The sequence below is a fragment of the Micropterus dolomieu genome, linkage group LG13 (assembly GCF_021292245.1).
Source record: "Micropterus dolomieu isolate WLL.071019.BEF.003 ecotype Adirondacks linkage group LG13, ASM2129224v1, whole genome shotgun sequence".
Classification (NCBI taxonomy): Eukaryota; Metazoa; Chordata; class Actinopteri; order Centrarchiformes; family Centrarchidae; genus Micropterus; species Micropterus dolomieu.
In genome coordinates, this window is record NC_060162.1 from 14,485,007 (window position 1) to 14,502,273 (window position 17,267).

Here is a 17,267-nt window from a genome sequence, read left to right on the forward strand (position 1 = left end):
AGTGAAATATTGTACTTTTTACTCCACTATATTCACTCTGCAGCTATAGTTATTGGTGTCTTTATCTTGTGACTCTTTATAAAAAGGCAGTGTCTTGTTGGGTCTCCTTGAAGTATTTCAGAGACATTTCCCCACTAAACTTCTCACATGGTTTCATTTGATTTCATAGCTCTCTGAGAACCAAAGAGGTCAAATCATTCAATATTTACAAGTACATATTTATACATTGTGGTATTAGTACTTACTTTGGTTCAGGTTCTAATTGCTTCCTATACAATAGCCCTGCAATAAATACTACCTTCCTTCAAACATTAATTTTTTCTCAAGACTGTTGCTCATAAATTGTTTCATAACTGTTTCCAGTTCAGGCACAATAGGGAGACCAAATGCAATAAAATGTAAAAATTGTTATCATTATTATTTCTTTAAGCCACAGAGGACTCGGCAGGCTTCTTCAGAGATGTAGGCTTGACTGACTTCAATGATTGGTTTGAACATTGAACCCGAGGCTTCCATTAACCATGTAGGCTAGATAATATACGTCATCCATTCCTCGCTGCTGTCCGGGCCAGGTTTTGATACAGCGCCGCCACTTGCCGGAGCACTTGGATTGGCTGAAGGAGCAAGGTAGCCCGCAGAGACAGCTCCTTCCCCCGGTTCAGTCCCATCAGTGGAGCGCAAGGCGCGGCGCACGCATACACAGCTCACCCACCCGCATGCACGCGTGAAAGGTACAGCAGAGAGGGACTCACCGGAGGACTTTGATTTTGGTGTGGGACTAATCGGAGCATGAATTTGCCATCAAGACATCGATCCACACCTCTAGACAAACCAAGTGAACCTTTCAAGGGAAAAGCAAACGGAGACAGATTTTAATGCAACATCTTTCCTGACTGACGGCGATGCACACGCCTCTTGTTCCATAAACTGTCACAGTTTGTATGACTGCAACAACACAGCGCTGGATCTACTTTGTGCAAAGCCTTTTTTTTTGCGCTCGGTTTTTTTTTGAGGGGTGAAATTTCGACTGCAGCGCACGACAGCGAGCGACAATAGTGCGTGTTTGAGCGCGATTTCTCAGTGACTCGGACTTGCCTCAGTGCGGAGTTTGACTCCTCATTATGGGGTTCGGTGCACAGACTGATAGAGAAGGAGGAAGAGTGCCGAGATCCTCTCGTGAGATGCTGACCGTGTCCTGGCTTTTGCTTTTTCTCCTGGTGGATATCGGAGTGGCTCAAGGTAAAGTTAAAAGTGTATTCTTCACCTGTGAATTTGGGTGCTTTTACTGTCGGTAAAAGTTCTATAAACTCCTTTAGGCTACAGCGGGGTTGTGGTGGACATGAACAACCACCTGAAGTTAGTTTACTCTTACTCTTATTAGAAAAAATACAGTTAACCCACCTTTTGGCACTGAGCGATTTAAGAAATTAAAGCATATAACCAGCCTGGAACGAGGCAAGTAAAGGCCTACAGTAATAAACTCCCAATAATAAATTATGAAGATATGACAAACCACCAACGCTTCTCTTGAAAAACATGATGAAAAAAAAATATTGAATATATCTTGTTTCACAACTGGCATTTGTTAACAGAAACCTTCACACTCTCTGGTTCTCAAAGAAAATAAATCAAGAAGTGCTCCAACAAAGCACCCAAGATACCATCGAAATTAAACAGAGCCCATATTTAGGCTGCTGTTTTATATCTATCCAAATTGATCCTTAAAGATTGTCATGCATGATTTTATTTACTAAAATAAAAATGGCATTGCATGTGAAAAATATAGAATTAACCTATTCTGAATCACAGGATGTAAAATATAATAATACCATTCTTTACTGTCATTATTATGAACCAAATTAAATTTAAATTCTGACTCATGTCCAGTTCCTACTGCTATTCATTTAGTTTCATCTGGACATTGCTCACACTGTGTAAACCTAGTTGATGAGAGGCTAAATGTTCATTAATTTGTTTTTTCCTGGGCTTTTTGGTTTCAGCAGAAATTTGCAACAATTCTAACCCCATCTTGTTTTGACATAGGCCTACATATGAATAGTTCCGTTCCAAAATAAGATGTACCTTCTTTGAAAACAAGCACATCTCAAAATATGATAAGTCCAGTTTTAATATTTTAATATTTCTTTCAGCATTACACTTCAACCAGAAAGAACATTTTTAACTTTCAGTGTCTTTAGACTTTTTCCTCCAGAGTAGATTCGTCTGTTGAAAGATGCTTTTTGTAAACCGTAGTAGCTGTCAGTTATGGAAAGCATTGAGATAATGCCACAACACCTGAAGCCATTTACTTAATCTGCTTTCTCCTGAGTGGGATTGTCTGTCAAACAAAGGGAGCTATAGGAGGAACCCATCTGTGTGAGGTCTAATGTGCAGTATGTGTTTGTGCATGTGTGTCAGATGTCATGAAATGTGTGTTCCTCTTGAATTAAGATAGGTGGTCTGTCTGCTCATTCTGGAATGAACTGTGGCTGAATAACATGATGAGCTTGGGGGGAATGAGCAGATTTTTGGTTTGCAGACAGACCTCTGGAAGGAAAGACCTACAGTAGCAGATTTTTCAATGGCCTAACATGTGTATTTTTATGTTAAGGCTTTGGTGCTCATGCAAGAGCAACACAAGCTTAAATTGTAGGTCTGAGCACATATCCAAGACAGGGATGAGGGTCTGCGAGCAACCTTATCTAGCTGCTCCAGACCTTCATCTCACTCCTACATAGTTAATGAGCAAAAGAGGGAGAGGAAGAATGAAAAACAGCACAGGTCCGGTTTCTGAAGGGCAGGGTGAGATGACATAATACCCATTCCAAAACCCTGGAGAGCCCTGTGTCATTGACTAGATGGGAATACGAACAAGGTCCTTCTCTGTCCATTAAGAAGTCGATGCACCAGAAGAACATTGTTTGAGACTAATTAATGGGCCCCTTCTATTTTTGGGCATTGATGAGCTCTACACATTTCTAAATCGCTAGAGAGTCACTTCTTCAGTGTAAAACTACTGGTGATTAAAGTGGCTCACTTACGCAGACACTCCTTGGAACACCATCCCTTTCCTGGATATTTTACTTTGGAGTCATTTGAACGTATTTTCAAGATTTTGGTTGCTTTGGTATATATTTCATCTGACTATTGCAGCTTATTTTTACTTTCTGACTTTGCCTTTGAGAGGCCTTGCTCTCACCCCCATCTACAGTCATAAGTGAGCACTGGGAAATGAGAGTGCTCATTAACCTGCTGAACTCTTGACAAAGGAGACAGGTTGAGACAGATATAAGCTGGGAGCTGCCAGAAAGGTAGCTGGAAGCTCTGTGACAGTTGCTTGATTGGATACCCTTGGTGCAAGAACAGATGTACTTCTGGTATTTCCAGCACAGAGGCAGAGCTGTACATTATGTGCAGCGTCCATATCTGTGTGCATGTAGTTTGAAAGGTTGATGCAGGATGTGAAGTTCTTATGGGAATGAATACTTTCTTGTGATAATATGTGTGAAAAAAACCCTGCAAGAGATGTTTGACACAATGCCCGGGAGAAGTTAAACATGTTTGTAGTTCTAACGGGTGAACCTGAAACATGTTTTATCCATGAAACAGACAGACCAGTGAATTAAGGAGAAAGATACACTTTCTTTATTAATTCCAACATGTAATTGTAAAGAAGAGCAGATGAGTAAGGCAACTTGTCACATATGGACGCTTGGTCAGCACCCTTGGCATCACTTTTAATGCCCTGGGTACCCTTTATGCATGTCTATAGGGCTCTGCTGTCAAGTTAGCAATAATAAATATGCAATGCCTGGTCAAGTGGTTTTCGGTTGTGATAATTTCATAAGGTTTAGGCAACAAAACTACTTGGTTATATTCAGGAAAAGATCATGGTTTGGGGTAAAATAACCTAGTTACTTACGTTATGTAACACAAGAATAAATGTTAACTTTTTGTTTCACACTCGAAACGAACACCAGCTTTTGACCCACCCATTCACCCCAACTACCTCCTCACGCTGTCTTTTTTGTCATTAATATTAGGCCTATTTTTAATGTTGAACAATGACGCTAAAAGGCCTTCCCCCAGTGCGTCGATCTATGACGCTAAAGGCTGCCATGTGCATTGGTACTAGATGCCAAAAGATGTGACAAAGCATAGGTATGTAACGTCCTGGGAATGAGAATGGGCTGAGAAAACTACATTTAAAGTGTTTTGTCATTGATTAATAACGTAACATGTATACAATATGCTGTATCTCTGTGTGAGTCAGTGGATACTTTCAGGATAAAGTCCAGCCAAGGGTGCTGACCTTCCTGGGATTAGTTCAGATTTTCCACAATGCTGCTCTTATGTCTCTCACTTCCTCTTTTACGCTCACTTCATGTTCCTGTCTCTGCCGCCCCTCCACTAGCTGGTGATGTGTCCTCTGAGGATTCCCTTTGGAGGGAAAAGTTAAGGGATCTTTATTATACATGGTTTCTAAAATATTATGACTCAGTGCACAGTAAGATGTTGATTTTTTTTTCGCTTACGACACTCCCTTTCAGACTGATCTGAGCTCTGCTTTAAGAATGCAGGTAAAAGTGAATGTTATTTCCATCATTATTATTGTAACAGGCTTCCCTGTGGCCTGACAACTGGCTCCTTGGGGGGCACTAATATTACAACCACTGCGGTCATTCTATAAACTGGGCCTACATGCACAATGAGCACATTGTGTGTAAGTAGCACTACTTATAAATGGCCCCCTGTGATAGTCTTTTGCCAGCGCCCATGAGCTGGCAGTATGACACACTTACAGTCAAGCAATTTAATGTAATTGAAGGAAATTAATATTCACTTACACACCTCCCTACATGCAGGTGAAGGAAGAGGGCAAAGTAAACAGTGTGTACAGTATGGTCTGACAGTGCTGAGTAGGGTCAGAGGTGCATGCAGGTGGCTAGCTGAGCCACAGACAGAGCGTGGTAGAGAGTGATAATTACTGTGAAAAGTGGCTGCTGAGTTTGCTTCCCCGCTCCACTTGATGTCATATACTATTGTTATGAAGGCAAAAAATATACATGGAGCTATTTTGGGGCTGAGAACAGTTCTGCAGTCATCTGGTGGGTGACATCTTTTGTTGTGCAAATACTGTTACTGTAGCTTAGATTTTAGAAATACTAAGGTCATGAGCCCAAATTCAGTACATCCAAATTACATCCAAGTTTAGTGCAACCCCACCGGCCCAAGAAAAAGTTTGCCAGCTAAAGAAAAGAAAAAAAGTATTTGAAATGTTCAGATTAATTTAGATTTTTACTTTACTTACATTTCCTTTCCTAACAGTGTGAATGCTGTTTCAAAATGTTCCCTACACTGTGACGGATGTAATTCTTGTCGATAATTTCCAAATCATTACATTTGAGTCTAATTTAATATTTTTAGCCTAAAATCAGATCAGTGACATTTAAAGATAATTAATCTCCACCTCATGTTGTTAAAACCAACAAACTCCTGGGAACAATACAGAGAACATGCTCCTGATATTTAGGTGCCTTGATGTAATGCCAATGCACCAGATATGGTTTTATTCTGCATATTTATGCTCTCTGACCAGCCTGGTGGAAGGACGCCTCCTCCAGTAAAATAAACCTAAAAGCCTTTTTCCGTCCTCCTTTTCCTAATGAGGTTTCTGTTGGAGGTTTCCTTGCCATTTTTATTTGTTGCTCTCATATTCGAGGCTTTCTGAAGCCATTTGAAGCTAGACCATTGCAAATAAACTTGACTGCTGGCAAGTGTAATAATGATTTCAGATTCCTCTGTCATCCCTCTCATCTACCCTACTTCTAGAGTGGTAGACAAAAAGACAGGAGAAGAGGTGCAATGGCAAGAGTGGGAAGAGGGTGATCGCAAGGACACAAAAGAGGCAAACGGGACAGACATTAGTGGTGAGGAGTGGAAAAGAGAGGGAGCTGCAAGTACAAGTGGGGGGCGAGCGAGAGAGCGGTGAAAGCGGGATGTGGAGCGAGGACAGGCACGGACAGGGGAGGAGAGGAGAGTGTGTCATTAATCACCCTGTGTGACACTTTCAACTACAGGGGAGCTTCTCAGTGCAACATTCACTTCTATTAGCAGTCCATTAGCAGAGTTCGGCACAAGTAGCAGCACTTGACAGGCAGGCCTGTGCCAGAATGGCTGACCTGTGTCTCCACACAATGTATACTGCAACACCCAGATAGTGTGTGTGTGTGTGTGTTTTTGAAAGTAGGGTAAGTCAAAGTGCACCACAGGGCACAAATTACTGTGCCATATTGTGGCAAGTTTTGCTTTTTAGGCTTTGGACGGCAAATGAAAATAATTGTATAAAAGGTCCCACTTTCAATTACGCTACTGAGGTAGATAGGGCATGATGATTGTAAGGATGATGGTGGTGGTGACCTGATTTCCCACCTGTATTATCCCCTTTGCCAGAAAATGGCTCTTCAAAGTCGAGATAGCTGATGCATTAGAGGTATAGTCATTTCTCATTCAAAGGCTTGTTGGCCTCTTACTAGCCAAGAGCCCTGTGATTGCAGGATCTCATCCAAGGGGGGAGGGGGCGTGGACCACTGTCCCTGCTCTTGATCTACAGTTCATTTATGATTAGAGATCAGAGCCTACAGTCAGAAAATCAGGGGTTGAGGGGGGGATAGAGAGGAGGACAGAACCGAAGGGGGAGAGAGAAGTGATTACGAGTTAAGTGGCCCTTCTCATGCCATTATAGGCAGCAGGGCTGACAGAGCACATCATGAGTGAGTATAAGTACACACTCCACTCCTGCCCTTTAATTTGGCATCATGGCCTCCCCCCTGGTGCTCAACCGCTAATGTCCTTCTGCATTTTTGTGTTCCCAACAGGAAATCAGTCAAGGACATGTCATTAAAAACGCAGGTAAACAGGAGTATGAGTAACTAAAAGACAGTAGGTGGGAGGAACTTTAATCTTGATAGTTGTTGTATTTTTATTTTACATGTATGATCTTTTATTAAATTTAATCATTACGATCATTTAGTAACACTGTCAATATGGCTTATCTGCTGTTCTTCATGGTTATATAGTATAGTGTGATAATCGTCAGCATTTCACTATAATTTGGATTATCTAATCGTCTGTGGACACAGCAAAAATGAACGTCCTGTACTGTTGCCATACATGCTATTTTACCTAGTAAAGAGGATTAGGGTACAAAATAGATAGAGTTAGAGGGGATTTGATAGATGAATGCTGGTACTCTTATGTATGCACACAGACACTATAAAAAGCTCAAAGTGCTGATGAGCAGTAAAAGGCCGAGTCAGTGGGAATGCTGTTATTTCCCCAGTGTCCTTTAATAGTGTTCCCTGCAGTCATGATTCCCCGGCCCAGCATGGATCATGCAACAGCTTTGGTAACTACTACATAGTAAGCACAGTCCTAACATGGCACAGCAAGATGAGAGAAGCTCCGACAGCAGGCCAAACATTTAGGCCAAACATGCCCTGCATACAGGTATGAGATAATCCTAGTTTAGCTCAGTATGTGCCCCATGTCTATGGTGCCAAGAATTAGCACTGGTCAAAGTTAGGGATGTTTAAATTCTTCAAAAAAATCGAAGGTTGATACCACTCTTATGTCTATACAAGCTATAGCCAGCAGCGGTTAACTTAGCACAAAGACTGGAAATGAGGAAACAGTTCTGTTCAAAGTTCAAAATCCATCTAATTAGTTTGCCTTAGAGGTGCTGGAAGTGTGATTTAGTGCATGCATTACAATTTATGTCAGAATTTCATATGTAATTGTGAAGACAATGATAAACAAATGTGAAAGTACTGGAGGGTGTTTCCCAACCTTCCACCAGAGCAACTGCCGATCCCGTAGGCATCCAGCAATTGAGTGAAATTAAGCTAATTGCATCTACCTACCTACATACTGTATATATTATATGTCACTGCACATGGAGGTATGATAACAGCATCCACAATTTGTTAAGTAGTCAAACATTCCAAATAAAACAAACAATGTCTTTAAATTAAGATTTTGTCACTTTAATATATGATGATGACGAATATCATCATCTCAAGGTGCTCTTTTAATCCTCTGCTCTGTCACTGTCGGGGCACCTTTGATGTTAAAGCCAGGCTATATATGTTCAGGTTTGACGAGAAAGGCCAATGTGGAGGTAATAAGTGAGATGATATCAATGGTGACTCATAACACCTGAGTCACACACAGCGTGGAGGCTTTGGCAATCACCTGAATTTTCACATCTCTATGGAAATCCAGCCTGCTCTCCAGAATGGAAATACAGCTGCTATCTTTCCCTCTGTTCTGACTCTGATTGACAAAGCTAAACCCTTAATCCTGGCTTTGCCCTGTCTTGTGCTCAGAGCTGGAGCCTCACGAGTGGAATGGGACTAAAGAAAATATATAAAAAGCCCTCCTGAAGAATAGGAACAGTATTCATCCATAATAAGTTATTTGCCAAGCTGGCATGTATTTTGTCAAACCCTTAAGTGGATACATTCATATACACATTTTATGTACCTGCGTTTGCTTCATTTTGTTGCTGAATATGTCACATCTCTACATTGTGAAGAGGGGTGGTGGTTTCCAGACGCTGCACTAATGTCTGGTCGGGGAGGGTTGTGGTCTTTGTATGTCAGCAGAACAGAGAGAGGGGTAAGGAGGGAGGGGGGCAGGTATGGGACTGCTGGTCCCGGCTGAAACATGAGAGCAGGAGACCCACGCTCCCCATTTCCTGTCTCCACTTTATCAGCATCTTGCTCTCTGTTATTTCTGTGCTCTTAAAGCATCCGATGAAAGCCTTGCCACAGATAAATGTTTGTGCCTCCTTGTTTTTTATGGGTCTCAAATGAGGGACTTTATCCGCTCAACCCCCTTCCTTCATTCTTTTTTTCCCCTCCATTAATGTGTCTGCTTTGAGATGCCACAAGAGAAGTTACAGTCTCTGGTTTACATTACAGTTCCTTAGAGATGGGCTTGGGACGCCTAAAAGGACAATGCTTGTTCTTGTTCTTCTAAAGGAATACATTTTTACAAGACATTAGGGAAAGAGCAGGCGAAAAGGTGGCTTATTTGACTATACCACATTTGTGCTTACTTTGTAAGAAACTCAGGTCATCTGGTGAAGGGGAGGTGATATTCTTTTGAAAAGAAACTCATTGTTGTGCCCTTAACAGTCTGCAGTCTTTCACCTCTTATCACCTCATACAATATTTTCCCTTTGACTCACATAATTCAGTGTGCTTCTGTTTTCTTAGCTTTCTGTATGAGCATAGTGTTGTGTATGTGTCTTTGTGTGCACATGTTCTTGTTTGTCTGCATATGGTGGCAGAGTGTGTGTATGCGCGCGTGTGTGTTTATTCAATAATAACAGAGTCCGAGAAAGTCTGTTTCAGATAAATCTGTGTGAATACCAGACCATTCATCCCCAGGAAATCAATCTTTCTCATAATTCCCCTCATTTTTCTTCCATCTGTTATCTACAGAGCTGCCAAACAGACTTTTAAACAGAACAGACCATTACCAGAGGGCAGAATTAAATGTGTGTCAGAATGCCAGCCTTTAAAGTTGTTGTTTTTACTGAGTTAAATGAGGTGCTAAATTAAAGCTTCTCAATTGGTATGCACTGTGTGATAAATTCGCCCACCCCCACCCACCCTCCATGTACTCCTGTTGACAAGAGCAGAGAAGAGTCAAAATGTGTGTTAAGAGTCAGGGGTGATGATGATGAAAAAATGACGCCATTGAAATTATGCTTGACTGTTGAAGGCGCGTGATGAATGGGTGTTTGTTCCTGTTTTTGTGCAATAACTCAGTACAAGTCGATGTGGACAATGTAATTCTTCACCAGCATCTTGGAAAACATTTTGTTTCCACAGCAAGAATTTCGGAGCAGAGTTAACCGCCCAACCCCACCATCATCACTACCACCAAACACCCAACAGCCCAAACACCCTACTGCGTGACCTCTTTTCTTCATTTTGGGCTTTTTTACTGTGAGTCCAGTAATGGTTTGCAACTCGAGATTGCTGCTGGGTGTCAGCACTTTCCTGTGTTTGTACAGCGTGTGTGTGAGCCTGTGTGTGTGTGTGCCATATCTTCATGATCATTCCCCGGTGACTGGCAGACAGTGTTTAACTGGGGCAAGCTCAATGGGTCTCATTTAAATGGGGCCCAGACAGAAGCCCCACGGTGAAGGGTTACTTTATGACTCCTAACATGTAAAGCATACTGTCGAAACTGCTACAATTTGTGTGCTTGCCAGAGAAGGAAAACTGTACTGTTTTCCTCTTCAGGAATCTGCCAGGGAACTAAAAAGCGCTGCTAACGTTTAAAATCTGCCAAATTAGGGGGTTCCACACAAAGAATAAGTTGCTGTGTTGTTGTGATTTGTATGCATTCTTCAGTTAATGAATACTATGGAGATGAGGCTGATAATGACAGAAAGCTGTCTGTGCTGCTCTGAAAGTTCACTGCTGTAAATGTCAGAATTATTAATGAGCTCAAAGTGTCAGTCCTTGCTTGTCCTACATGATGTTCTAACATGAAAGGATTTAGCAAAGTCAAATATAGCAGCCCTCAATTTCACAATATTTTTGTAATACGGTCATCATCGGCTGAAAGAATGCTTACTTTGATATATTAGGAATTATGCACTGTACAATAAATGCAAATATTTGAGTTGTGAAAGGGATTGGCATCAGAGGAAAGCCTCCAGCTGTGCATTTGCCCCTTTCAAGGAGCTAACCAAACAGTAGGCAGAAGGTGAATAATGGATGTTGTTGTGATGATTGCTCTGAAATGCAGAGAGAGGGAAAAAATGCAGGAGTTTTTCCTAAACCAGGTCAAATGTCTGAATTGGCCCTATTTTGTATACAGATCCTCGCTTGAAATTCCCACCGTACACACAACTTGTGTTTGCTGTTTAGCATCCACAGCTTCCCAATCCCTTCATACACAGAACCAAAATATTGGTACAGGCATATACCGTGGCATGTATATGCCACATTCAGATCTCACTCAGCTACCTACAGATCAGAACAAGCTCACCGTACTATCACAACATGAAGGATCAATTTCTACATTTACAAATACCTTTTCAAACCAACTGATCTTTTAATGGCTAGTATTAATACTACCATTGTTAACAGGGATCATAATAATTTAATAATAATAGTATTTGTATATATGCATTATTTTTATTAGTAGGATCTGGAGTTTTATTATGTCGCCCTACCCATCAGTTTGGTGGGAACTATTTCTCTTAACAAAATGGAAGGTTTTGTAGAAATGCTATCCCCCAAGTCAAGTTGATGGAGAGATGAGGTCTCCGTTTGGAAAAAATGACTGAGCTTAGTAAGATGACAGGCTTGTTTCTCTAATTCCAGACCTCTATAAACTATGACCCCATACAGTACACCAGCTGCACTGGAGTCAGCACACTAACTGTAAACTGATACACCATAATGGCTTGCTGCAGATATGCTGGAGCATGTGCAGCGGAAACCGATAATTCAGTGGTGACACACCATGCATAGGGGTTCCCATGGTTTTTAGGCTGACGTGAGGTAAGCCGATCTGTCAGGTAAAAGTAGAGGGGGTTACACTGGAGACTCATGGAGGGGGAGGGCATTACAGGGTAACTGCTGCTGTGTAAAGGAAGGAACAGTACACTGGTAAATCATACCTCCTGATGAGTTTCCTTCAGTAGCTGCTTGTTTGAATTCTTCTGCACACATACCTTGCATTTAGAAAGCTGCATATTACTAAATCATGGTATTTTTATTTTTACAAGTCTGCAAAGTCTAACCAGCTTTTGCCTAGCCACATTTTTATCGCTGTTTTTCCATGCCAAATGTTTTATTTAGCTGCCTGCTCCAGCACGAGACTCCGCCAACCAAAGCAATGATACTAGCCAAAGGAAGAACAGGAGAAAAGGAGGTGGAGAGGAGGAATGAAAATGAGACAGAGCCACTCCTAAGCTGCGTGGCTTTTACCCACAGGATGAACAGGCTGAGAGCATCCAGGATTCAGGCACAGCTATTCTGGGCTGCTTTGTGTGGCTTTTTGTTCATGGAAAAGAGGCAAAAATCTGGTAAACAAATACAACAATGTTGAACAAACCGATGCGTTGTAAGGATTGGGCAGCTTTGAGCATTACCAACTCACATATATGCATATTTCCATCTCCCTGCAATTCCTTGGGAAATTTGACGGCGTAATCGAAACCTCATTGTGTTGTTTTTCTGTGAAACACCAGATACCGGCACAACCTGGTTTTGGTTTTGACTGCCATTTTTCTTGTTGGCAGATGTTGCCACAGTGATTGAATTTGAGGGCGAAGGCAGGAGAAACTCTAGCTGGAGTATTTACACTGTAGCTTCGATTTTGGTTATTTTGCCATGGTTTATTTTAATAAGAACTTGACAGAATGCAGAATACAGTCTAAGGTACATCAACTGGGCATGTCAAATCCAAGGACTGTCAGCGGTCACTCTGTTAACAAGCTGTTCTGTCTGAAGTCAGTGGTCATGGAGTCAACTGGATTGGTCAAAGCAGTTCTGACACGCACAGGCACGTAACGAGGATGCTGGACGAGTGGGAGGACAAAAGTGATCAGCGCTTTGATGATGTGTCACAATGAGGGGATGTAGCTGTCTAACATCTATCAGTGGTTAAAGGGTTTCTCTGCTCAGCCTGTCACATCCAGCTTTACTCTTCATTTCTATTCTTCATTCTTTCCCTTTGGCTCTCATCTCTTACTCCGTTAGAAGCAGCTGGGTGTCAGATGGAAAAAAAATACTGTGAGAGCTAACAAAGAGAGTTTTTATAAAGGCTTACAAAATTATTTGTTACTGCGTGCCCCTGTTACATCCAGACAATCTATGTCTCTTGTATCCGGGTGGTCTTTTGGGAGTGAAGCAGACATTTTAATTCAATCAGCTGCAAACAACAATAACGCCCTCCCCCTCCTAAAACTCACTCATCTCACTTCAGTGATACAATTACGAGCTGAGCTGCATTGGCCATCTTGTTGTGATTTTATGTGTTTACATGGGAGGAAGGTGTTTACTGTGGAAATTGCAGCCCCCTCCTGCTGCCCATTTAACTACCGTAGAAAGAGATCTGATTTAATTTATTTATCGTCTCTGGAAGAGAGTTATAATTATTCTCTCTAACTAGCATTACGCTTGTGTCTTCCTGAGTCCCATTCCCTTGAGAGTGGCTCCAGCTTTAGTAAAGAACAGCTAATGTATATGTCTACATACATTTACATCTATATGGGCTCAAGGACACATGGTTGAATATGTTGGTATGTGAGAAGGGATCTATAGCATATACTCTCCAGCAGTAGCTGAAATACAGTGTGCACTTACTTTTGCTTTAATTTTTTTAATCTTGTTACTTCTTTGCTTTTTATAAGTGATGCTTTGCAAAATAACAGACAAATAAACATATGCAGACATTTGTTTAATCTATGGTATGTGGCATATTTTCCACAATACTTCAAAATCTACAGGATTATTTTTTAATCTATTTTATATAATATGCACTATTACCACAGTGAAGTTTGGTAACAGAAATAAAGTCCCATTTACAAAAGATGTTGTTGTGAAAGAAAAATATTAAATATAGCACAATGACTCACTTACATATGAAAAAAGAAGTTCTGCTATTATAAAGTACAAATAAAACCTGGATTTGTCTGATGGTCATAGTGGTAAAATGTCCTTTTGTGTAGTACACTGCAATCCATAAGGAGTAAAAGGGGCTAAGTAGTTTTTGAGTGATTGCATCCACAATCAGTCTCTTAAATTGACTTTTCAGAAGAGGCAAATCAAATCATTTGTTTTCCATTTCATATTTTTAAGTACTCATCCACCACTGGCCTTGTATAGTCCCATTACTGCAGCATTCTAGTGATAACATTGCCCGACTAATCTTACTGATGGTCACATTGCCTTTTCAGGCCCCAGCACTCAGTTTTATTGGTGTAGCATTATGCACAGTGCTTTAACCATTGTTTACTCCACAACATGTCACTTGTTATCTTCTGTAGCAAATGGCCACGTCTTTACCAATCTCATCTGGCTTTTGTCTACTTTCCTTTTTTCCACTGGATGAGCAGCCATTTAGTGCAAGGGTCAGGGTTGTAATTGACAGCCACCACTAAACAAATCTGCCCGGCTCGGCGGTAGACCAGCCCCACCTCCCGTCCCCTCCCGCTACTCTAATCTAACTAATGCACCCATGTGTGTGCTGGAAAGTGAATTAAGCATAGAAAACTCAATACCTGATCCATATGACAAAGCTGCCTGCGTGCACATTAGCAGTTTCTCTGCAGCCTCTGTAATTGTATTACACAAGTTGGCCGCTGTAACGATCAGGCCTTACACACACTTACACACTTATACACACTCTCCCTGTTGTCGTTAATCGCTGCCTTCGCTGGCCCCGGAGGCGTGCAGTGGGCCAAGAACAGAGCGATCGAGAAGGAGGATGATGAGGCGAGTAGTTCAGCCCTCCCTCAAGGCTGACATGAAATGAAATCATAGTCAGTGTCTGTGTCTGTGTCTGTGTCTGTATGCATGTGTGTTCTGAAAGTGGTATATTGCGCTGTATCTTCTTTTATTTTTACAGTTCTGTTGTCGGACTCTCTGTATCTGCCTTTTTGCTTCTAATCAGTGCCTTTTAGGGCACTCCTGCTGTGTGGCCCTGTTTGTGTTCCTGCCTTTTGCATATCCCCACCGCCTGCTGTCTTTGTGCTGTCAGCAGTCCTGCCCCTTGCCAGAGACCACAGCGTGATAAGATGAGCTTACACCTTCCCCACTAATCTCCCTTGACCTATGCAGACCTATGCAAGGTTAGAAAAATATATCTCTGTGAGGTATTTTCACATTATGCAGCAGATATGGAGTGAGGACTCAGGAGATGTAGATGTAATGAACAATATATTTGATCACATGATGCGGTAAACAGATGATTTTCCCTAATGACAGTCTTTTCTGGACTTCACCACTGAGAGCCCAAAGATGGGAGGAAGATGGGGAGGAGAACCAAAGGACTGGGGAGGGTGATTAAAGGGGTTGTTGTGTTGATTTGCTGTTGTGTTGCCATGCAAGCAACCATTTGCTCTGGCCTTACTAATGGAGACTTTTGTTTGAATCCATGGAGAAGCTCTTTAAAATTTTATTCCTTCTAACAGGCTGATTTATAATGATGAGCCCCAGACTCTTTCCACAGCAGCAGGACATCACAAAGAATCCTGAGAAGCGAGGGAACTATATATAGTGAGACCATGAAGGGACTTGCTGCAGACATGGGAGAATCCACCAGATAGATGGTGAAAGATGACCTCCCCGCATAGCCCAGCTCAAGATGTATAGATGCACTGTGTTGTCCAAGAGACCTCCGTGACCTCTATATAACCACTAAGGTCATCCCCCCATATTCCCAGCAACCAGGGTCCAGCGATACCCTACCTGCCAGATGATACTCCATGATCCCACGCCTGAGAAGAGGACTAGTTTGTGTGCATGTGTGTGTGCATGTGCAAAAATCCCTCGGGGAGGACTTGTCAGAGAGCAGGTCATCAGATACGCCCGTGCGTGTGTTCGGTCCACCTCCGTGTGCGTGCACGCTCACGTCTGTTTGTGTGTGTCTGTGTGTGTCTGTGTGTGTGTGTGTGTGTGTGTGTGTGTGGGCACGTAACAGGGGGGGAACAGGGAAAAGCTGGGATGGGCAGCTTTATCATGCTTATCTGAAAGGTCGCTCTGTCATTGTCGGACTGCACTTCACAGATCCTCCCTGTGGTCACCAAAAGGCAGATTGATCCTGGAGAAACAGGAGAAGGAAAGGGTAGAAAGAGATTAGTTTAGCCTTGAAATGTTGCACCAGTTTGTAGGAAATTTCCAAAAGTTGGCAAAAAATATGCAAAATGAAAGTGCATTCTCAACAATTACTTTGCAACAAAATTACAGAAATTACCAAGATAATCAAAATCAACTCATTTGTAGCTCTACTGTCACTGATATGATATTCCATTGTGTTTTTCCCTCTAATAAGGCATTTATTACTTTGATGGCTTAATTATTTTCCTCTCTCCCTGTTTAACATATTATCTGTCCATTTTCAAATTTTTTTTTTTTTTAACATTCAGTTGAAATGCTGTAATGTAATGTTGAGTGGCATCAATATACCACTCTCATCCCCCTCATCTATACCAATATGAATCTACAGTGCAGTGGAAATTTAACAAGAAAGAAGCAGTGTTTTTTTGACATTTCTATTTAGGTTTTTAAAACATTTATTCACAATATATGCAAAAACAAGTTAGCAAAAATCCACCTTTTGTGTGGAAATAAGGAAAGGGAAAAGAAATTCGGGAACAATGTCAAGTTTCAGCCCATGAAGGTGTTTATTAGGTTTGGAAGCACAATTATCACTGGTGTGAAAAAGGTGTGGAGGTGGGGACTCGTCCTCCTGTGTCTAATGTGCACAAGCCAAATCTCTGAGCAACACTAATCCTACTGGTTCTGCTGGTTATCCCTCCTCCTCCCATCATCCCTCAGTAGGTATTCCTCTGATGCCAGGTTCCTACATCCATCCCCTGCTTCTCCCATGCATCTCACCTCGTCCCCGCCTCACCTTCTAGCACTCTGTTTGTTGTCACTGTTGTGTCTCAGTGACATAAGCCACAGTAATCCAATTGAAAGCTCCTCAGACCCGAAGCCGGGGTCTGCAGGGTTAAGGCGTTTCCATGGGGATCGCATGGATTCTAATTAAGCTCATTAAAGCTTGTTATTAAAGCTCGTTAAATCTTATCCGGATACAGTGGCGCAGCTCTTGGTGTCAAATTTACTAATTTGTACACATATACTCCCATTCACACACGCACACTTGCAAACATGCACACTCACACACATAAGTCACTAGTATAATGCACTTTAGTGGGTTTATATGCACAATTATAGCTGAACAAGCCCTAAGTTTTTCCATACCCCTTGGTTTGAACAGAATGGTGAGGTGACGCATAAGGATTTTTGTGAACATTATCATTTACATACCCAAACGAGCTCGTGCGTAGTCGATTTGAGGTTAGCGTGAGTGGGAATTTAAAAAGAAAAAAGTAGAAAAGTTCCTTGACATAAGTGAAGACAACATTTTAGTCATGAATGATATGTTTGAGTCACGCCAAGTCAGGAGGAAGTCAGGGGAATAAGGAATCCCTCGCGTTTTTTTTT

The 17,267-nt window shown here is 41.7% G+C and overlaps 1 protein-coding gene across 2 annotated transcripts in view; it reads left to right on the forward strand.

Moving 5' to 3' along the window:
• Positions 1–641: 641 nt before the first annotated feature.
• unc5cb (unc-5 netrin receptor Cb) overlaps positions 642–17,267 on the forward strand; it is a 118,328-nt gene continuing 101,702 nt past the window's right edge. For both annotated transcript variants that reach the window (XM_046066433.1, XM_046066434.1), the window contains exon 1: positions 642–1,239. In XM_046066433.1, the coding sequence (XP_045922389.1) occupies positions 1,122–1,239 (118 nt within the window). In that variant the 5' untranslated portion in view covers positions 642–1,121. The remainder of the gene's footprint in view (positions 1,240–17,267) is intronic.